The sequence below is a fragment of the Metarhizium acridum genome (genome assembly GCF_019434415.1).
Source record: "Metarhizium acridum strain ARSEF 324 chromosome Unknown scaffold_1, whole genome shotgun sequence".
NCBI classification, from domain to species: Eukaryota; Fungi; Ascomycota; class Sordariomycetes; order Hypocreales; family Clavicipitaceae; genus Metarhizium; species Metarhizium acridum.
Genome location: NW_027094015.1, coordinates 5,870,176 through 5,885,108, shown reverse-complemented (window position 1 = coordinate 5,885,108; position 14,933 = coordinate 5,870,176). Strand labels below are relative to the sequence as shown.

The 14,933-nt window shown below is 52.3% G+C and overlaps 8 protein-coding genes across 9 annotated transcripts; 2 read left to right on the top strand and 6 right to left on the bottom strand.

Moving 5' to 3' along the window:
- Positions 1-1,028: 1,028 nt before the first annotated feature.
- Positions 1,029-2,518, top strand: OLE1_1 (stearoyl-CoA 9-desaturase; the record flags this gene model as incomplete). Its single annotated transcript, XM_007809487.1, has 2 exons — positions 1,029-1,311; positions 1,383-2,518. 2 exons carry the CDS (start codon positions 1,029-1,031, stop codon positions 2,516-2,518), a joined length of 1,419 nt encoding a protein of 472 aa, XP_007807678.1.
- A 370-nt stretch (positions 2,519-2,888) lies between these two features.
- J3458_001836 (uncharacterized protein) lies at positions 2,889-4,663 on the bottom strand. The gene is made up of 2 exons (XM_007809486.2): positions 4,314-4,663; positions 2,889-4,211 (listed from the first exon to the last, which is right to left on the bottom strand). The coding sequence occupies exons 1-2, from the start codon at positions 4,536-4,538 to the stop codon at positions 3,162-3,164; spliced, it is 1,275 nt and encodes a 424-aa protein (XP_007807677.1). The 5' UTR covers positions 4,539-4,663; the 3' UTR covers positions 2,889-3,161.
- A 96-nt stretch (positions 4,664-4,759) lies between these two features.
- J3458_001835 (uncharacterized protein) lies at positions 4,760-7,070 on the bottom strand. Of its 2 annotated transcripts, XM_066116947.1 has the most exons (3): positions 6,770-7,070; positions 6,711-6,713; positions 4,760-6,657 (listed from the first exon to the last, which is right to left on the bottom strand). In XM_066116947.1, the coding sequence occupies exons 1-3, from the start codon at positions 6,889-6,891 to the stop codon at positions 5,154-5,156; spliced, it is 1,629 nt and encodes a 542-aa protein (XP_065978834.1). In that variant the 5' UTR covers positions 6,892-7,070; the 3' UTR covers positions 4,760-5,153. The 2 variants fall into 2 exon arrangements, with proteins under 2 accessions (XP_065978834.1, XP_065978835.1); XM_066116948.1 differs by having other exon boundaries at positions 4,760-6,713.
- A 491-nt stretch (positions 7,071-7,561) lies between these two features.
- On the top strand, positions 7,562-8,545 carry J3458_001834 (uncharacterized protein; the record flags this gene model as incomplete). Its single annotated transcript, XM_007809484.2, has 2 exons — positions 7,562-7,786; positions 7,853-8,545. The coding sequence occupies 2 exons, from the start codon at positions 7,562-7,564 to the stop codon at positions 8,543-8,545; spliced, it is 918 nt and encodes a 305-aa protein (XP_007807675.1).
- Positions 8,546-9,115: 570 nt separating this feature from the next.
- On the bottom strand, positions 9,116-9,366 carry J3458_001833 (uncharacterized protein; the record flags this gene model as incomplete). The annotated part of the gene is made up of 2 exons (XM_066116946.1): positions 9,116-9,223; positions 9,244-9,366. 2 exons carry the CDS (start codon positions 9,364-9,366, stop codon positions 9,116-9,118), a joined length of 231 nt encoding a protein of 76 aa, XP_065978833.1.
- A 1,132-nt stretch (positions 9,367-10,498) lies between these two features.
- J3458_001832 (uncharacterized protein) lies at positions 10,499-10,855 on the bottom strand (the record flags this gene model as incomplete). Its single annotated transcript, XM_066116945.1, has 1 exon — positions 10,499-10,855. One exon carries the CDS (start codon positions 10,853-10,855, stop codon positions 10,499-10,501), a length of 357 nt encoding a protein of 118 aa, XP_065978832.1.
- A 2,317-nt stretch (positions 10,856-13,172) lies between these two features.
- On the bottom strand, positions 13,173-13,989 carry J3458_001831 (uncharacterized protein; the record flags this gene model as incomplete). Its single annotated transcript, XM_066116944.1, has 2 exons — positions 13,456-13,989; positions 13,173-13,399 (listed from the first exon to the last, which is right to left on the bottom strand). The coding sequence occupies exons 1-2, from the start codon at positions 13,589-13,591 to the stop codon at positions 13,173-13,175; spliced, it is 363 nt and encodes a 120-aa protein (XP_065978831.1). The 5' UTR covers positions 13,592-13,989.
- Positions 13,990-14,332: 343 nt separating this feature from the next.
- On the bottom strand, positions 14,333-14,909 carry J3458_001830 (uncharacterized protein; the record flags this gene model as incomplete). The annotated part of the gene is made up of 2 exons (XM_066116943.1): positions 14,333-14,798; positions 14,869-14,909. The coding sequence occupies 2 exons, from the start codon at positions 14,907-14,909 to the stop codon at positions 14,333-14,335; spliced, it is 507 nt and encodes a 168-aa protein (XP_065978830.1).
- Positions 14,910-14,933: the final 24 nt, after the last annotated feature.

Sequence of the window (14,933 nt, the reverse complement as noted above, 5' to 3'; positions counted from 1 at the left end):
CATCAACAAGCTTGCATGCGTAATTGCAACGCGCCAAGACGCCTCGGCAACTTGTGAGTAGCAGTACGGAGTAGGAGTTGAGGGCACTCGTGGCGAAGGAGGTGTGCTTGCGCCGTCAAATGGTGCTGGATGTGTGTTGCCTTGTCAGCAGTGCATGGCGGATTGCCAACACCATTTGATAATACTGCCATATGGCGGACAGGCCACCATTGTGCTCTGCAAAATAAGACAGGATAGAATTCTGCTCTTCCCTGTACCACTTGATGTTTTGCCTTTGGATACAAGGTTTACCGCGTCGCATGATTCCGCAAAGAGGATGTAGCGAATGGCGAGGGTAAATCGGCGAATAAGAAGCTTCGTAAAACTCGACCGAACCTTGTTGAATTCTTTACTCCGTGCGAAGTACCAGAACACCACTCCACGTTTTGTCGAGGCCAACAACAAGTATACCCCAAAAGCCCTCGCACAGCGTGCCAGCAGACTGTGTGTTTGTGATATATATCGGCCCGCTCATTAAGAGCCTGGCACTTGGCATTCTGGCATTCTGGAACCCGAATACGTTGCGACTGGCGCGTTGTGGCCCGGGCTCTCTGCTTTTATTGTAGTACTTCGTACTTGGGATAACTGGCAACTTTCAACTTTTTTTTTTTGACCCGCCTCCGCCCCAACCATCCCCAGCACTTTCGGTACTCTCTTCAATCGCACGCCCCTTGCTGTTTCTTCACGCCCCTCATAAACCCCCGTAATATTTCTCTTCTTCCCTTCCCTTTAAATCCTGGGGTTTCTTTTTTAGTTGGAATCCCCTTCTCATCCTCCATCCATCTTTCCTTTCTATATTTCCTTCACCCTCAATCCTCGTCGATTTCAACATCGTCTCACATCACCCCCATTGTCTGTGGATCCGTCTCACTAGGGGATTCTGTTGAGCTTATAGAAACGCCCGGTTTCTTTGCAGGAGCGAGCAACTCACCCCAGATTGAGCAGTATATTTCGCAAAAACCGAGGTGAACGACGGCATCATCCGGACAATGTCGTCCTCATCTTCGGCTGTTCAGGCTAAGGCCTTTCCCGATGGCACAACCGATTACGTGCCTCTGCGAGGCAAAAAGGCAGACTTCAACAAAGTTCACATATCCGATACTCCTATGACTTGGTCGAATTGGCATAAGCACGTCAACTGGCTAAACACCACATTTATCATTTTCATTCCCTTGGCCGGTTTCGTCGGTGCCTACTGGGTTCCCCTTCAGCTTTACACTGCCATCTTTTCCGTCATCTATTACTTCAATACCGGCCTTGGTATTACAGCTGGTGAGTTTACGCTGCCAACGCAACCTGACATTGGCTCCAAGTTTGTACCGGAAAACTAACAGTTTATATAGGTTATCACCGTCTCTGGGCTCACACCTCATATAGAGCCAGCACCCCTCTCAAGATTTACCTTGCCGCCGTCGGTGCTGGTGCTGTCGAAGGCTCTATCCGTTGGTGGTCCCGCGACCACCGCGCTCACCATCGTTATACCGACACTGAGAAGGATCCCTACTCTGTTCGAAAAGGTCTCCTCTACTCTCACCTGGGATGGATGGTCTTGAAACAGAACCCCAAGCGTGCTGGCCGAACCGACATCACCGATCTCAACGAGGACCCTGTCGTCGTCTGGCAGCACCGGAACTATCTCAAGTGTGTCATCTTCATGGGCCTCGTCTTCCCTACCTGCTTCTGCGGTCTCATGTTCAATGACTGGCTTGGCGGGTTTGTGTATGCCGGTATTCTGCGTATTTGCTTCGTCCAGCAGGCTACTTTCTGTGTCAACTCTCTGGCTCACTGGCTTGGTGACCAACCCTTCGATGACCGCAACTCTCCTCGTGACCACGTCATCACTGCCATTGTCACCCTTGGTGAGGGTTACCACAACTTCCACCATGAGTTCCCCTCCGACTACCGAAACGCCATTGAGTGGTGGCAGTATGATCCTACCAAGTGGGCCATTTACGCCTGGAAGATGCTTGGTCTCGCCTATGACCTCAAACAGTTCCGTGCCAACGAAATCGAAAAAGGTCGCGTGCAACAGCTGCAGAAGAAGCTCGACCAGAAGCGTGCCACCCTCGACTGGGGTACGCCTCTCGAGCAGCTGCCCGTTATTAGCTGGGATGACTTTGTCGCCGAGTCTAAGAACGGCAAGGCTCTTGTTGCCATTGCTGGTGTCATACACGACGTGACTGACTTTATCAAGGACCACCCCGGTGGCAAAGCCCTCATCTCATCCGCTATTGGCAAGGACGCCACTTCTATCTTTAATGGTGGTGTCTACAACCACTCCAACGCTGCCCACAATCTCTTGTCTACCATGCGCGTTGGTGTTCTCCGTGGTGGATGCGAAGTTGAGATTTGGAAACGTGCTCAGTTCGAAAACAAGGATGTCACTTATATGAATGACTCCGCTGGTCAGCGAATTCACCGTGCCGGCACCCAGGTCACTAAGGTTTCTCAGCCCGTCGCCAGCGCCGATGCCGCTTAAATGGTTGAGCAAAGTGAGAAAAAAAAATAATGTTTGTCAACGACTTGAGTACCTTGAATTTCTAGCGTGGTAAAGGCGGGGGAAGAGACGAGGGAAACAATCATGCATCATGGTGAAACTATTAGCAAACGAAATCTGCAAATCATGAAACCGGCGTTACTGGGCGAGTTCGAATTATGTGTCAGTGTCGATTTGTGCCTGCTGAGTTATGGAGCTCAATGATCACCAACAAGAGACTGAAAAAAAAGAAGGCAATGCTGTCAAGGGGAGGCGGTTGTGTATAGATATCCTTCAGCAGAAGTGTATTTGGTCCGCAGCCCTTGCACTATTGGCCCCATGAAACATATTTTACTGCGAGAAATGAGATATTCCCATTGTTCCACCTGTGATATTATTGTCTTAACGGTAATTCATTGAAAACAAGTACATGATTCCTCACATCATTACAGTCAGAGTAAAGCACTTGGTGCAAATGAATCGTTGCGTTGCGCCCCCCATCTTTGGCTTCATAAAGGCACGTTGCATTCGCCACTAACTGTGTCTCGGTGCTATTGCGACACCTGATGACTCCAATAAGGGCGGGTTCGAAATCGTAAATTCGTTGACTCCTTTTCGCAAAAATGCATCACCCCGTAAAACATTGTCAAGGCGTCGCCATCCTCGCCTTGACCATGACCAGCTCTGAACTCTTGGCCCACACCCCGTCTGGCGTCTGTCTATAAAACAACAACCGTCCATCATCCCCTGTGCTACCAAAAATCTGTCCATCGTCATCAAAGCCCACTCTCCACACGGGCGTCCTATGACTATCCAGTCTCGAGATTTCCCTGTGTGTATGATGTACCTGGCCCGGCTGCCCGGACCACTGTCTATCGCCCGCGCTCCCAGACTTGGCAAGACTGGCGCTCAATGTCGACGGATGGGGGTGTTTCGCGGCGGCCTCGTCCTTTGTCGGCGAGCCCCTGGCGGATGATGCGTGGCCCCTGGACTTGAGCAGGTGGCCGGCGGACCACGACTTGCCGTCGTCGTCGGAGAAGGGCGTGTCGACGCGGAAGACGCGCGCGTAGCCGTCCTGGCAGGCCGTCGCGATCATGTCGTACCCCCGTATGTTGCCCGGCGCCCAGGCCACGTCCCGCACGAGGCCCCGGTGCCCGTGTATCTCGGCCGCCAGGTAGAACTCCTTCTGCGTCTGGGCGACCCCGTAGGAAGCCGTGACGATGTCACGCGACCGGTAGACCTTGACGGTGTCCATGCCGGCGACCACGATGCCCAGCGAGTCCGCGCCCACGCCGGCCCGCAGCGCCGCGTAGCACGGCTCCGGGTTCGGGTCGAAGCGCACCTTGAAGGAGACCTCCTCTCCGCGATTCGGCTTGCTGCATATGCTGAACTCGTCGATGGACGTGTACTCGGACAGGTTCTCGGGCTGGTCGTTCTCGTAGACGGTGAGGCGGCCGTCGGTCGCCAGGAGCGCGAGGTACGTGTGCCGCGTCTCCTCGTTGTGCTTCATGCTGAAGGAGCGGTAGGGCGCGCGCGTCGAGCGCGTGTCAAAGGCTGGCCGCCCGCCGACGGAGCGGCCTGCGCAGAAGCGGCGGCCTGGCGCGGCCGAGGGGTCTTCGGCCCAGAGCCGGAACCAGCCTTCGATGCCGAGAGACGCGACGAGGTTGGGGTATATCGTTGCGGGGAGCCATTGGAGCTGTGTGGTTGAGAGAGAGAGAAACAGAGAGAGTTAGTCGGAAGAGCTGAGGGTTGGGAAGCAAGAAGTGGTCGAGGTGGAGGCGGAGGGGACGGAACGTACTTCTAGAACTTCACCGCCGTGGGCCGTCCATGTGTCGCATAACCGCCAGGTGCCGTCTTTATGTCTATTGAAGACACGGATCTTGCCATCTACTGAGCCGGTGGCGCAGCGGTCGCCGTAGGTGTTGAAGGCGATGGCTTGGACAAGGTCCTTGTGTCCGTGTTGGAGGTTCAAATCAAAGGCTTGCTTCTCTGAGATGGGGGATGATGGCCCCGAGGCGGCCATTGCGGCGGCCGAGAAGTGGTAGTTAACAATTGGCGAAAGTTATTATTGCTGCGATTAATCATAGAGGGCCTTGGAGTGTGCGATGGGTTGCGGATGGCGTTGGACGTCGTGGGAGTCAAAGCTTGGATGGAGGATGGCGGGATGATTGGAGGCTCGATTGCGTGGGCAGCTGCCAGATCCACCAACTCGCTCCTTCCTTGGCACATGCTCGGCTCCACTTGGCTTGAGCTCGTGTAAGTGACGGTTCTTGGGAAAGAAAATGCGACAAGGAACTTGTTTCCTTTTCTGAAAATAACTATGCTTCCGGAAGACGCCTCAACATAGCTGCTCTTGGTCCTAAGACCAAGTCGGTTTCATCGCGCGTCGAGGAAGGCTATGGTTTTGGTGGTGGTCAACGCTCTTGCAAAGTGCGACCCAGTATATAGCGTTGTGATATGTAATAATTATGCAGCTATATGCAATATAATATTCCAGCTTAGCAAGTCGACCCGACCAAAAGTCCCAAACAGAATTTCAAAGTACAGCTAGAGCACAAATAACACGCAATATAGAGCATAAGTGATATGACAGAAACGCCGCCCAGATGCAGCTGTCCAGATTTCAAGTCAGCAGCCATCAGAACCACATACCCGGCGGGCAGCCGGACAACTGCACCGTCTCACTCCCTGACTCCGCCACCAACTTTCTTACTTCACTCGAGCTAATCCCGTTGATATCAAGCATATGCCTCAGCGCTGGCCCATCCCACAGGTTTTCTCGTCTCGGCCACTCCATGGCTAGACCCAAAATCTTCTTCCTTAACCCTTCTTCCCGGCAGCTGCTCCCTGTTACGTATAGAGTCGGCACGACTGCAAGATCGACATTTGCGTTGTCGCCAGAAAGTTTCTCTGTTGCCGGGCTAGTTAGGATGCCTCGCAAACTAATGGCTGCGCGAATGAAATCTTCGAACTCTGTTAGCTCTTCGAGCTCAAGCGACCCGACAGGCTTTTCGGGTAACGGAAGCATCTTTAATATAAGAGTGGCTCCTTTGTGACGGAGTCTGCTGGCATTGAAGAAGATGATGTCTTGTATTTCAAGACGCTTCATATCGGGATCGTTCTGACAAAGATATATTTTATTTCCGATCAAACGGGAGCGCTCCAGTAAAACAGAGTGTTGAAGCTTGGGGTAATGTTGCGCCCAGAAAGTTGTATCGCCGTGGTGGCCTCTTGTCAACCAGGCAAATGCGCTGGCGTCTTGGCAATAGCTGTCGACAGCTTCGTAGATATCCTCCAACGAGCTCAATTTCGTGCCGACTGATGCATCAAGTTTTCGAGCTTCGTATGTTTGTAAGGTCAGGCGCGGCCGGAAGTCACCTGTTACTAACCTCATCGCCACCTCCCACCTTGATAAAAGTCGGAGCAGATATAAGACCCTCACGTGAGAGTTATTCGACCCTTGATTCCATTTTTCAGGGTGACGTAAAACATCAGACACTTCCTCTGGTAGGTTCGCCATAAGTTGGAGGCCATTGGTTAAGTGGGTTAGGGCTGCTTTCCAATCATTCCGAAGCATTTCTATGCAGAAGAATGCAATGCAGCTGATGAGAGTTATTCCGTATCTTCTGCGAACGTCGACCTGTTGTGTATCCTGTGCCAGGCCTCTCATGGCTAAAGTATATTGCTGGATAATGAAGCGTTCAGTTTTGCTTGGCGGAGCGGTGGGATCAACTCGTTCTCCAGTCATTTGGAAATTGTGGTACGCTGCGCCAAATGCAATAAAGGCATGCTTCATGGATTCTACGGCATAACAATACTGCGGGACCGACTCTTTCCAGAACATAGAGTTGTACTTGTGGCGAATGCCAACTGCTTCCCCTGCAACGGCCCTAAAACAATGGAAGTAGAAGCGCTCTATCTCAGTTCCCGATATGTCTGCGAGCAGCGGCCTTGGAATTGATAAAGCTGATGAGGTGGCAGGTAGCATGGTGATTTGACGCCGAGGAGGCAGTGGATTTTCCGCAGCCTCATTTTTGCGCGATCTGGGGTTTGCATTGATGTCGTAGCCATCGCATTTCCGGCCTGTCGAGGTACATCGCACACAGGCTGGCTTTGCTTCATCGCATTTGACCCGGCGGATTCTACAATACAAGTTAGTATAACGGCGGTGCTGTTTCTTTACAATACAACTCACTTGCTGGAACGAGTTAGCCTTCGTGAACCAGGATGGGCCTCTCTGGAGAGAACACATACCATGTAATACACCCAGTCTTGACTTTTGGTTTACCTGGCCTTATCCGCCTTTTAGCGACAGTGCCTGCCACAGGATCTGTAGCAGATTTCATGGCGAACGTTGACGTTGTCAAAGATGTCATTCAGTCAGTGCTCCGTAGCAGGTTACCCGAGGCAATTCTTGGCCGATGCCCCAATTGAGCCCTGCTACAGCTCCATCCCTGAGGAACCTGCAGGCTTGAAAGAAAGATTCAGCACCAACACAAGGTATGTAAGCATCAAATTGTGAGATATGGCTGCATTAGAAACGCGCCGAGATGTGGCAAAGGTTGAAGTTGGGATCGATGTTACTAGCGGCGGGAGGCGAGCTGGGGAAGAAAGTTTTCCAGGCTGGTCCACACCATTCTAATTCTAAGATCGGAACGTTGCGAGGGCATCGCCAGCGACCCAGCTTGCCCGCCCTACCACATAAAGTTAGCGCGTCGTCTCAATCAAAGACAGTCTGACTACCGCTTGTTTGTCTGGTACAAGTACAAGTGCTGCCCGACACGACGGGGAGAAAGGATCAATTGATGCAAGTTTGAGAAACCGGGGAGCGAAGCAGTTGCCAACTCTCAGGTTCCTTCCCGCGACACTGGAGGTCTCTCTCTTCCTGTACCGACCGGCACAGAGGCTCTGATCAATTGATGCCTGTCTGGTCGCGCAACCAGAACTTGACCCACCTTGAACCAATCAATCCTCCAGTCTTTACCTCGACTCCGTACCCCAAGGGCTTTCAATGAGCATCACCACATCGTCTCCCCTTGCGCAATAATGGCCCATCTCGCCAACCCCTTGGCGACCACGTCGCAATTGTACCGGCACACCATCCTGTCTTCCCTACCGCAGGATCTCCAGGAATCCATCTTCATCGCCACGCAATGCCTTACGCAAGCCGCGGGGCAGCTTCTCGACCTACCCCAGTCTGTGACGGCACGAGCCAATGTTATTCTCGCGAGATACTGGCTTGTAGATTCGCCAATGGCCCATGAATTCAGCGTACGATTCTTCATCAGCCATCGTCTTCCGCATGTCCAACCATGGTAGCTAATACTTGCTTGCTAGGACGCCTCAGCAGCAGCAATCTATCTCGTCGCAAAAGTCGGCCCCATTCCTCGATCACCACGCGACGTGTCTAACGTATACGCGTACCTCCTTTCCTCGAGCTCTACACTCCTCAAGACTGGACAAGTGCCTGAAAACGACCCAAAAACATATTACCAATCCGAAGCCGATTCCTTCTCATTCCAGAATCGGCTCCTCGCACTTGAATCCCGCATCCTCTATGCCTTGACATTCAACACCCATGTTGCACTCCCGCACGCCTTAGCTATAACCTACCTCCAAACAATGGACTTTTTATCCCAGCCAAAATCCAGCATCTCACGAAAGACGATTCAACATCTAAACACGGCGCTGCTAAGCCCGCAGATGCTCTATCTTACTCACCAACCGAACGCCCTTGCGACTGCAGCAATATACAATGCTGCGAGAGACGTAGGGGCCAAGATGCCAGATTGTGACTGGTGGGAGGTTTTTGACGTGGACAGAGAGGAGTTGGGATTCCTGGTAGTTGGTATGAGGAGTGTTGAGGGGTGGTTTCGACAAAGGAAAGAGGAGGCACCCGAACTGTTTAAGGGAATGCTGACCAGGAAATTGATCGAGGGAGAGATGAGGAAGAGGGGATTACAAGTAACCAACGGTGAAGGAAAGGAGGATGAGGAGGATGAGGTTATGAAGATGATGGACAACCGATAAAGAAAAGGCGTATTATTTTCTCAACTTCAGCATTACGAATACCTCGCAAGGACTACAGCCACAGCGTTCGATTTCCACGCCATCCGATGGAATCGAGTCTTTCATCTACAGTCTTGAATTATGTTTCACAGATAAGGGACGGCCAGGGACGACATGCCTTCATGCTTTCTGCGGCGGCATAGAGGATGCAATTCATAGCTACAGCTGCGTGCCTGCCAACATCACGTTGATAGGCGATCTTTTCACTATCAAAGAGAAGACAGTCAGCCCACTCTTACACTTTCACTCGGCCAGGACTAGAGAAGTTTCGAGCCTCAACCGAATCTGATTATTACAGCTGGTGCCCCTCCCCTTCCCGGGATATGTTTAGGGCCATTGGATCGGTTACTTCAATATCATATATGAAACACAGCGGGTGAGACTACATATCTCCTGAAGCACCCATTCAGCTACACCCGGACTCTTCAGGTTTAACAGAGTCGACCAGTGGTTGAGATTGGTTGGGACTATGTACCGCTGAAGCCAGATATTTACGATATTTGCCGCCCTTTCCTGTCGAAAATGCACAATTTACTGCTGGTCAGGGTCGACATCCTTGAACTCGGTTCCCATGGCAATCTCATCGTACCAGATCTGACGAAAGCCTTGTTTGCCCTTCATATAGCCTCGTCGTGCCAGCTGTTCGCATACAATCCCACACGGAACTGGAAAACGCTGTCAACGTCAATGGCTGTGGCAGTATTGTATCTCTCAACCACCTTGTTTTCGTCGAGCCAAATCTTGAAGAAGCCAGAGCCGTCACTGGCCCATTTGACCTGCATAATTACCTGGTGCCATTGTCCCGCACTGATCTGGCCAAGGTTTCGAAGGGTATCGATGTTGCTACCACAGAATTCGGCTGGCGATAGTTGCCAGTCACAATTCGAGAGAGCAGCTGATTTCCTTGCATCCACACCATGGTACTCGGCACGTAGTCATCTCCACCCCAGCCTGCTCCAGGGCGGTTGGCAATGAACTGGGCGATGTTGTAGGACTGGTCTTGGGAAGTCCCACGTGTCGGAAAGACGAAATGCAAAGCCATAGAAGGAAGAATCACCGCGCTTGTAGCCCTAGTTGTGGTCGACCTCGGAGTGGTAGCGATTGTGATAGTTGGAGCCGTAGGTCTGTGTCATCTTGGGAGCAGAGCTGCCCTTATAGACGACGTTGGTGACCTGGTCAACGGTTCCCTTGTGTTCTTTGCGAACATAGTCCCAGCCGTTGAGAGTGCCGGAATTGCAAAACGTTCTGGAGGCGAGCGCTCCGGGGGAGGTGACGAGAGCTAGGGGGGTAGCGATGAGATGTTTGTTAGAAACCTTGATGAAGACGAACGATGACGGTATGACTAGAGGGTTGGTGCGAATTAGGTGGCAAGGGCTTGGGGTTGCGAACTTGAGGGATGCTATTTCTAGGGAGAATAGGTTTCAAAGTAAATGTAGGCTTTGCCGTTCCGTTGCTGTATTCCTCCGCTTGCCAGGTCGTGTGGGATCTGCAGGACCATAAACCTGGTAGGTGTTGGCCAACGGGCAAGGATTTCGTTTGCCGGGCTAGATATTCATCTTTGGCGACACGATCTAGACTAAGCGCCGAGTTTGATGTCAAGGCATAGTGTCTCCATATTGCCAAGTTGCTACCAAAGCTGACTGACAGTGTGGGCGTATCGCCAGTCACGGCCAGCGACCAATGTTACCATCCCAAGCTTGGGCTCAGCGCGGGGTTACATTCATTGCGCACCATGGCGCAAAAACGTGGATCCTGGATGTTTCCCTCTTCGGTTCGGCCGGAAAAAGACAGCATTTTGTGAAGAAGCGTAGTAGTGGAAGCTGGGTGGTGAACCCGACGTTGGACCGGGACGATGGACCAGCTGGCGCAGCCGCCGCCGTCTGGGCAGTCTTGGCTCAAGAGGCTGCTGGCCAGTCATGTGCCGCCCTCAATCGTGGTTCGGGTGTCGATTCGCGGATTAATTGAGTACGGTAAGTATTTGGGGTCAATGTGCGGGTCGGAACGGGTTCCGCAGAAACCTGCCGCCTTCCCATTCTTCTGTCGTGACGGAGGAGATGAGTTTTCTCTTCTTTCCTCTCCCTCTCCCTCTCCGTCTCCGTCTCTTTCTTTGTTTCCACGCAGCACAACTCGCGGTTCAAGGGTCGACGTTTGGAACTGAATCATGTGGCCCGGCGAGTGAGCATTACCTCGCGCCCCCTTGTTCTGATGAGATCCATTACAACATTGACACACGGCCAGGGTTGAGCTTTTCGAGTAGAACCTGGGTTCCATTGAGTCGGGAAGCCAAGGCGGTCTTGTACTATTTCCCAGCTGTCTTGGCGGTCACTTTCTTGACCCCGGCCCATTGCTAGGTGCGTGTCACGAGGTCGCCTGATAATGAATATTCTCGACCAGCCTTCTCGTGAGAGATACGGTCAGTCGCCGTCGGGAATTTTTAACCGAGTCACAGAAGGAGTAGGTTACGAGACAACGCTACAGTCGTCAGACATCCCCTTTCACACATGTCCGTACGTCGGGTAGAGAAGGTAGTTGAAGCTCATACAGATAGTCGGCCATCTCTCCGTCTTGTTTATTAGCTACAAGGGCTTTAAAAGGAATGCCGTCTGTATCTCAGCCTAGTCTATCGACGTGACATGGCTCTGCTTGTGCCGTTGGGCGGAAGCTACCATTAGGACGCAGCACATGAAGCAGGGCAACAAGAAGCGTGCGTCCCATTATTCTACGTTGACAGCGTCAAATTCACGTGGTCTGATGGCTGGTAGCAGTGCATCACCATTGGCTGATCCCACTCATGTGCGGCAAGACGGGACGCGACCTTCTCCAGCCAGTCACGGCGCTATCCGGCAGCCACGCCCGTCTTCCTCCCTGCACACGGATGCCGGTCCGGACCCGGTGTGGGGTTGTTGCCGTGTTGGGAAACATCAAGTGATCGGGAGAACGGCAAACACCGCTCATAATCCATCTAATACAAATCACTTGAAGTGCCAATGTGTCTCTCAACCACTTTGAAGGGCATTCGCGTCCATCAAACGGGCGACTCTGCGGTTCTACGACAGGAAACCGATCTGGCAATTCCAGCCATCGGCGACCGGGACATGTTGGTCACAGTCGAGTACGGCCGGCTCTGGCCAATCACACTACAGAAAGAGAGGAGTTTGAAGAGAGATGGCAAGAGTTGCTGGAACTTGTAAGCTCGGGTGCCGTCAAAATAGAGTTGGGAGGCGTGTACACGTTGGACACGTTCGGGAGGGCGCAGGATGGGCTTGCTTCACAACTGACGATGGGGGAACTTGTTGTAAAGATCGACTAGAGTCCCATGCTTACAGCCATCATATCTATTGCTTTGTTTCATTCAGTTTGCTGCCAGATGAGCAACACACTTGATCTTCACCAGTATCTCGGGCCTGGGCAAGGCTCTCACTTCCACCGTTGTCCTGGCTGGCGCCGACGCACGATCGGCCAGACCCGGTTCCACTCGTCATTCATTCCCCTGTAGTCTCTTTCCACGTTCGCCAAGAAAACACTGGCCTCGACGATATTGTTCTGCTTTGCCATCTGTGGCGCCCTTGATGATTTCGCTAATGTTTGGCAGGACGGCCTCGTTTTCTGCCGAATACCCAGTTGTAATGTGGTGTTTCCCGACTCATCATTTTTATATTCGGCGACGGGACTTTCGGCGCCGACAAAAGTCCCGTCGCCGCGGCGGGAGGAGGTTCCGGAGACGTAGATGGTGTAAGCGTTGGCGGAGGGGACGATGCATGCGTGCGGGTAGTTTGCCAGGCCTTGCGCGCGGGCAGAAGGGCGAAAGTAGGGTTTTCCGCTGGGAGAGTCGTGAATTTTCTCCAGAATTCAAAGGACTTGCGCGATTATGGTGAAGTAAAGAAGATGTGAACGTGATTCGAGAGTCGAAACATGCATATGTAGATATTGATGAGATGTGTAAATGTAACTGAGAAGCCGTCTGCGGAATTGCCCCGCTCGGTTGCATCCGAGCACTGCACGAGGAAAGTACGAGATTGTGATGCTCGCCTTCCTTGTTTTTCGCGCCGTGTAATCAAAACCCTCAATCACAGTCATCACGGCTGCAGTCACCAACTTGAAGGTACGCGAACAGTCCTCAGATTCGTAAACACCTCCCTGCTCTGCTCACCTCCCTCCCCGCCGACGCCGCTTGCCTTGAGGCCACCAAACGACGTCCCCAACTCCCTCACCAGCCAACAATTCGCCCACACCAACCCTGCATCGATTCGCTCTCCAACACGCCGCACGGCGCATCCTTGATACATGGTTGGTCATGACTACCGCCGCCAGACCATTGGCATCGTCGTTGGCCAGGGCAACTGCCTCGTCTTCCGTCTCAAACGTAGACACGGTAACCACGGGACCAAAAATCTCCTCTCGGATGACTCGGCTCTCCTGGGAAAGCCCCGTCAACATCACGGGGGGTGTCCAGTATCCGCCTTGCGGATCCTCTTCAGGAACGGAACCCAGGTGGAATGTAGCCGACTCCTTTCGCGCCAAAGCCAGGCAAGGCCGTATCTTGGAATAGTGTTCTCTTGAAACTACACGCCCTGGTGTCCCTCCGCATTTATGATTTTTGCTTCACATAGCCAACCAATCCCGGTAGAAACTCTTCATGTCGAGAGCGTTGGATGTAAATTCTCGATCCACACAAGCATATTTGGCCGCTGTTTTCGAAAGCAGCCTTGGCCGCGAGCGGGGCCGCCTTGCCCATATCGACATCCTCAAAGATCAAGTTCGGGTTCTTCCCGCCTAGTTCCAAGGAGATGTGCTTGCCGATATCAGCAGCTGTATCTTCCACGTCAGCAGGTACAGCGGCGGGCTCAGCGGCGTGATGAGGCCAAACACACCCACTGGCGACCGGTGCTCATAAGCCATGATGGGTGACTCGCCGTCTACGTAGCAGACAGTCCCCTCCCCGCGGAGAATAAACTGAACAAAATAGCTGTTTTTAACAATGTTAGGCCGTCTTGGTCCAAATCTCATGACGGCGTAAAAGGGGGGCCCAGGTGCGAGGAGTCTATGCCTGAAGTTCGTTACAGCTCTATTAACCTTAGCCTCTGCCCAAGCCAAGGTCTTACCCTAATCCATACTCTCCCATGTAGCAAAGATATTCCTGTTATCTTCGATTAGATGCGCAACTTTCTGTAATAAACAAGCCCTTTCTTGCCTTGGGGTCCGGGACCAGGAAGGGAAGGCATTGGCTGCTGCATCGACGGCCTGGTCTACGTCTACTTGGGAGCTAAATGGGACATGAACTAGTGCCTTACCGGTTCGAGGGTTGAAGGACTCTAGCGCATCGACAGATGGGGAAGTTTCATAGAATTCGTTGCCCATAAAACTTTGTAGACGGAGAGGTTTGGCGGCGGTAGTTTTGAGAAGAGCCTCGGCTGCATCTATAGTGTCGGCGTTCCAGAGCTTTACGATCGTGCCCGTTCCGGAATAAGGTTATATGTATTATAGCCTGTGTTTTGGCTTTAAAAAGATCACAATATAAAAGCGGCTTAATACTATTTTATGCCGTCCGTGACGACAAGTGGCATGGCATGTGGTGCACATGGACTCTCGGATGCATCCAACGCGACCATAACAGCAGGGATTAAGAGTGGTATTTATTGCAAATTCAAAGAGTCAAACTGGCATTCTACATGCATATATACAAGAGAAAGAAAAAAGACATACCACATATTCGAACTTACCATCTTGAAATGAGGATAGCCCTACATGTCAATACTTGTGCTCCCTCACCAAATCATGCAAGCCCAAAAACTCAACAGCATTCCGCCACAAGATTCCTTCTCTCCTCTCCTCGGACAAGAATCCTCTCACCCGCTCGTCCGTAGATATCATCTGTTCTGGAAGAGGGACTTGCCCCAGTGGAAACGGATAGTCGCTGCCCATAATTACACGTTCCGGCCCAATCTTCTTGCACATGTACTCTAACAGGTCCGGGTCATGCACCAGGCCGTCTATCCGGACATTTCTCTGGCCAAAGGCGACCTGATGTGTCGGCGATGTGCCCCCGGACTTGTGAGCAACTAGATCAGGCCGGCAGTCGCAGCCGTGCTGAATACGCCCAAGGAGAGGGAGATGTGCGCCGCCGGCGAGGGCGAAGCAGAGACGCAGCTTGGGGTGGCGGACGAGCACGGCAGACGAGACGATTGCGTGTAGTGTGAGAGCCGTTTCACTTGGCCTATCGAATTCAAGTATTAGTGTCAAAAAAAAAGACAGCCGCAGACGGCGTTGTACATATTAAGGCAGACTTACATCCCAAATCAGCCAAGCAGGCCAGTAGTTGGCCCATCTCTTATTCTCCCTGGCCAGCTCG

Excerpts from the sequence above, each read along its gene's own strand:
- J3458_001835 (XM_066116947.1), bottom strand. The coding sequence starts at position 6,891 with ATGACATCTTTGACAACGTCAACGTTCGCCATGAAATCTGCTACAGAT.
- J3458_001836 (XM_007809486.2), bottom strand. The coding sequence starts at position 4,538 with ATGGCCGCCTCGGGGCCATCATCCCCCATCTCAGAGAAGCAAGCCTTT. Across the intron at positions 4,212-4,313 it reads ACGGCGGTGAAGTTCTAGAA|CTCCAATGGCTCCCCGCAAC; the intron begins GTACGTTCCGTC and ends TCAACCACACAG.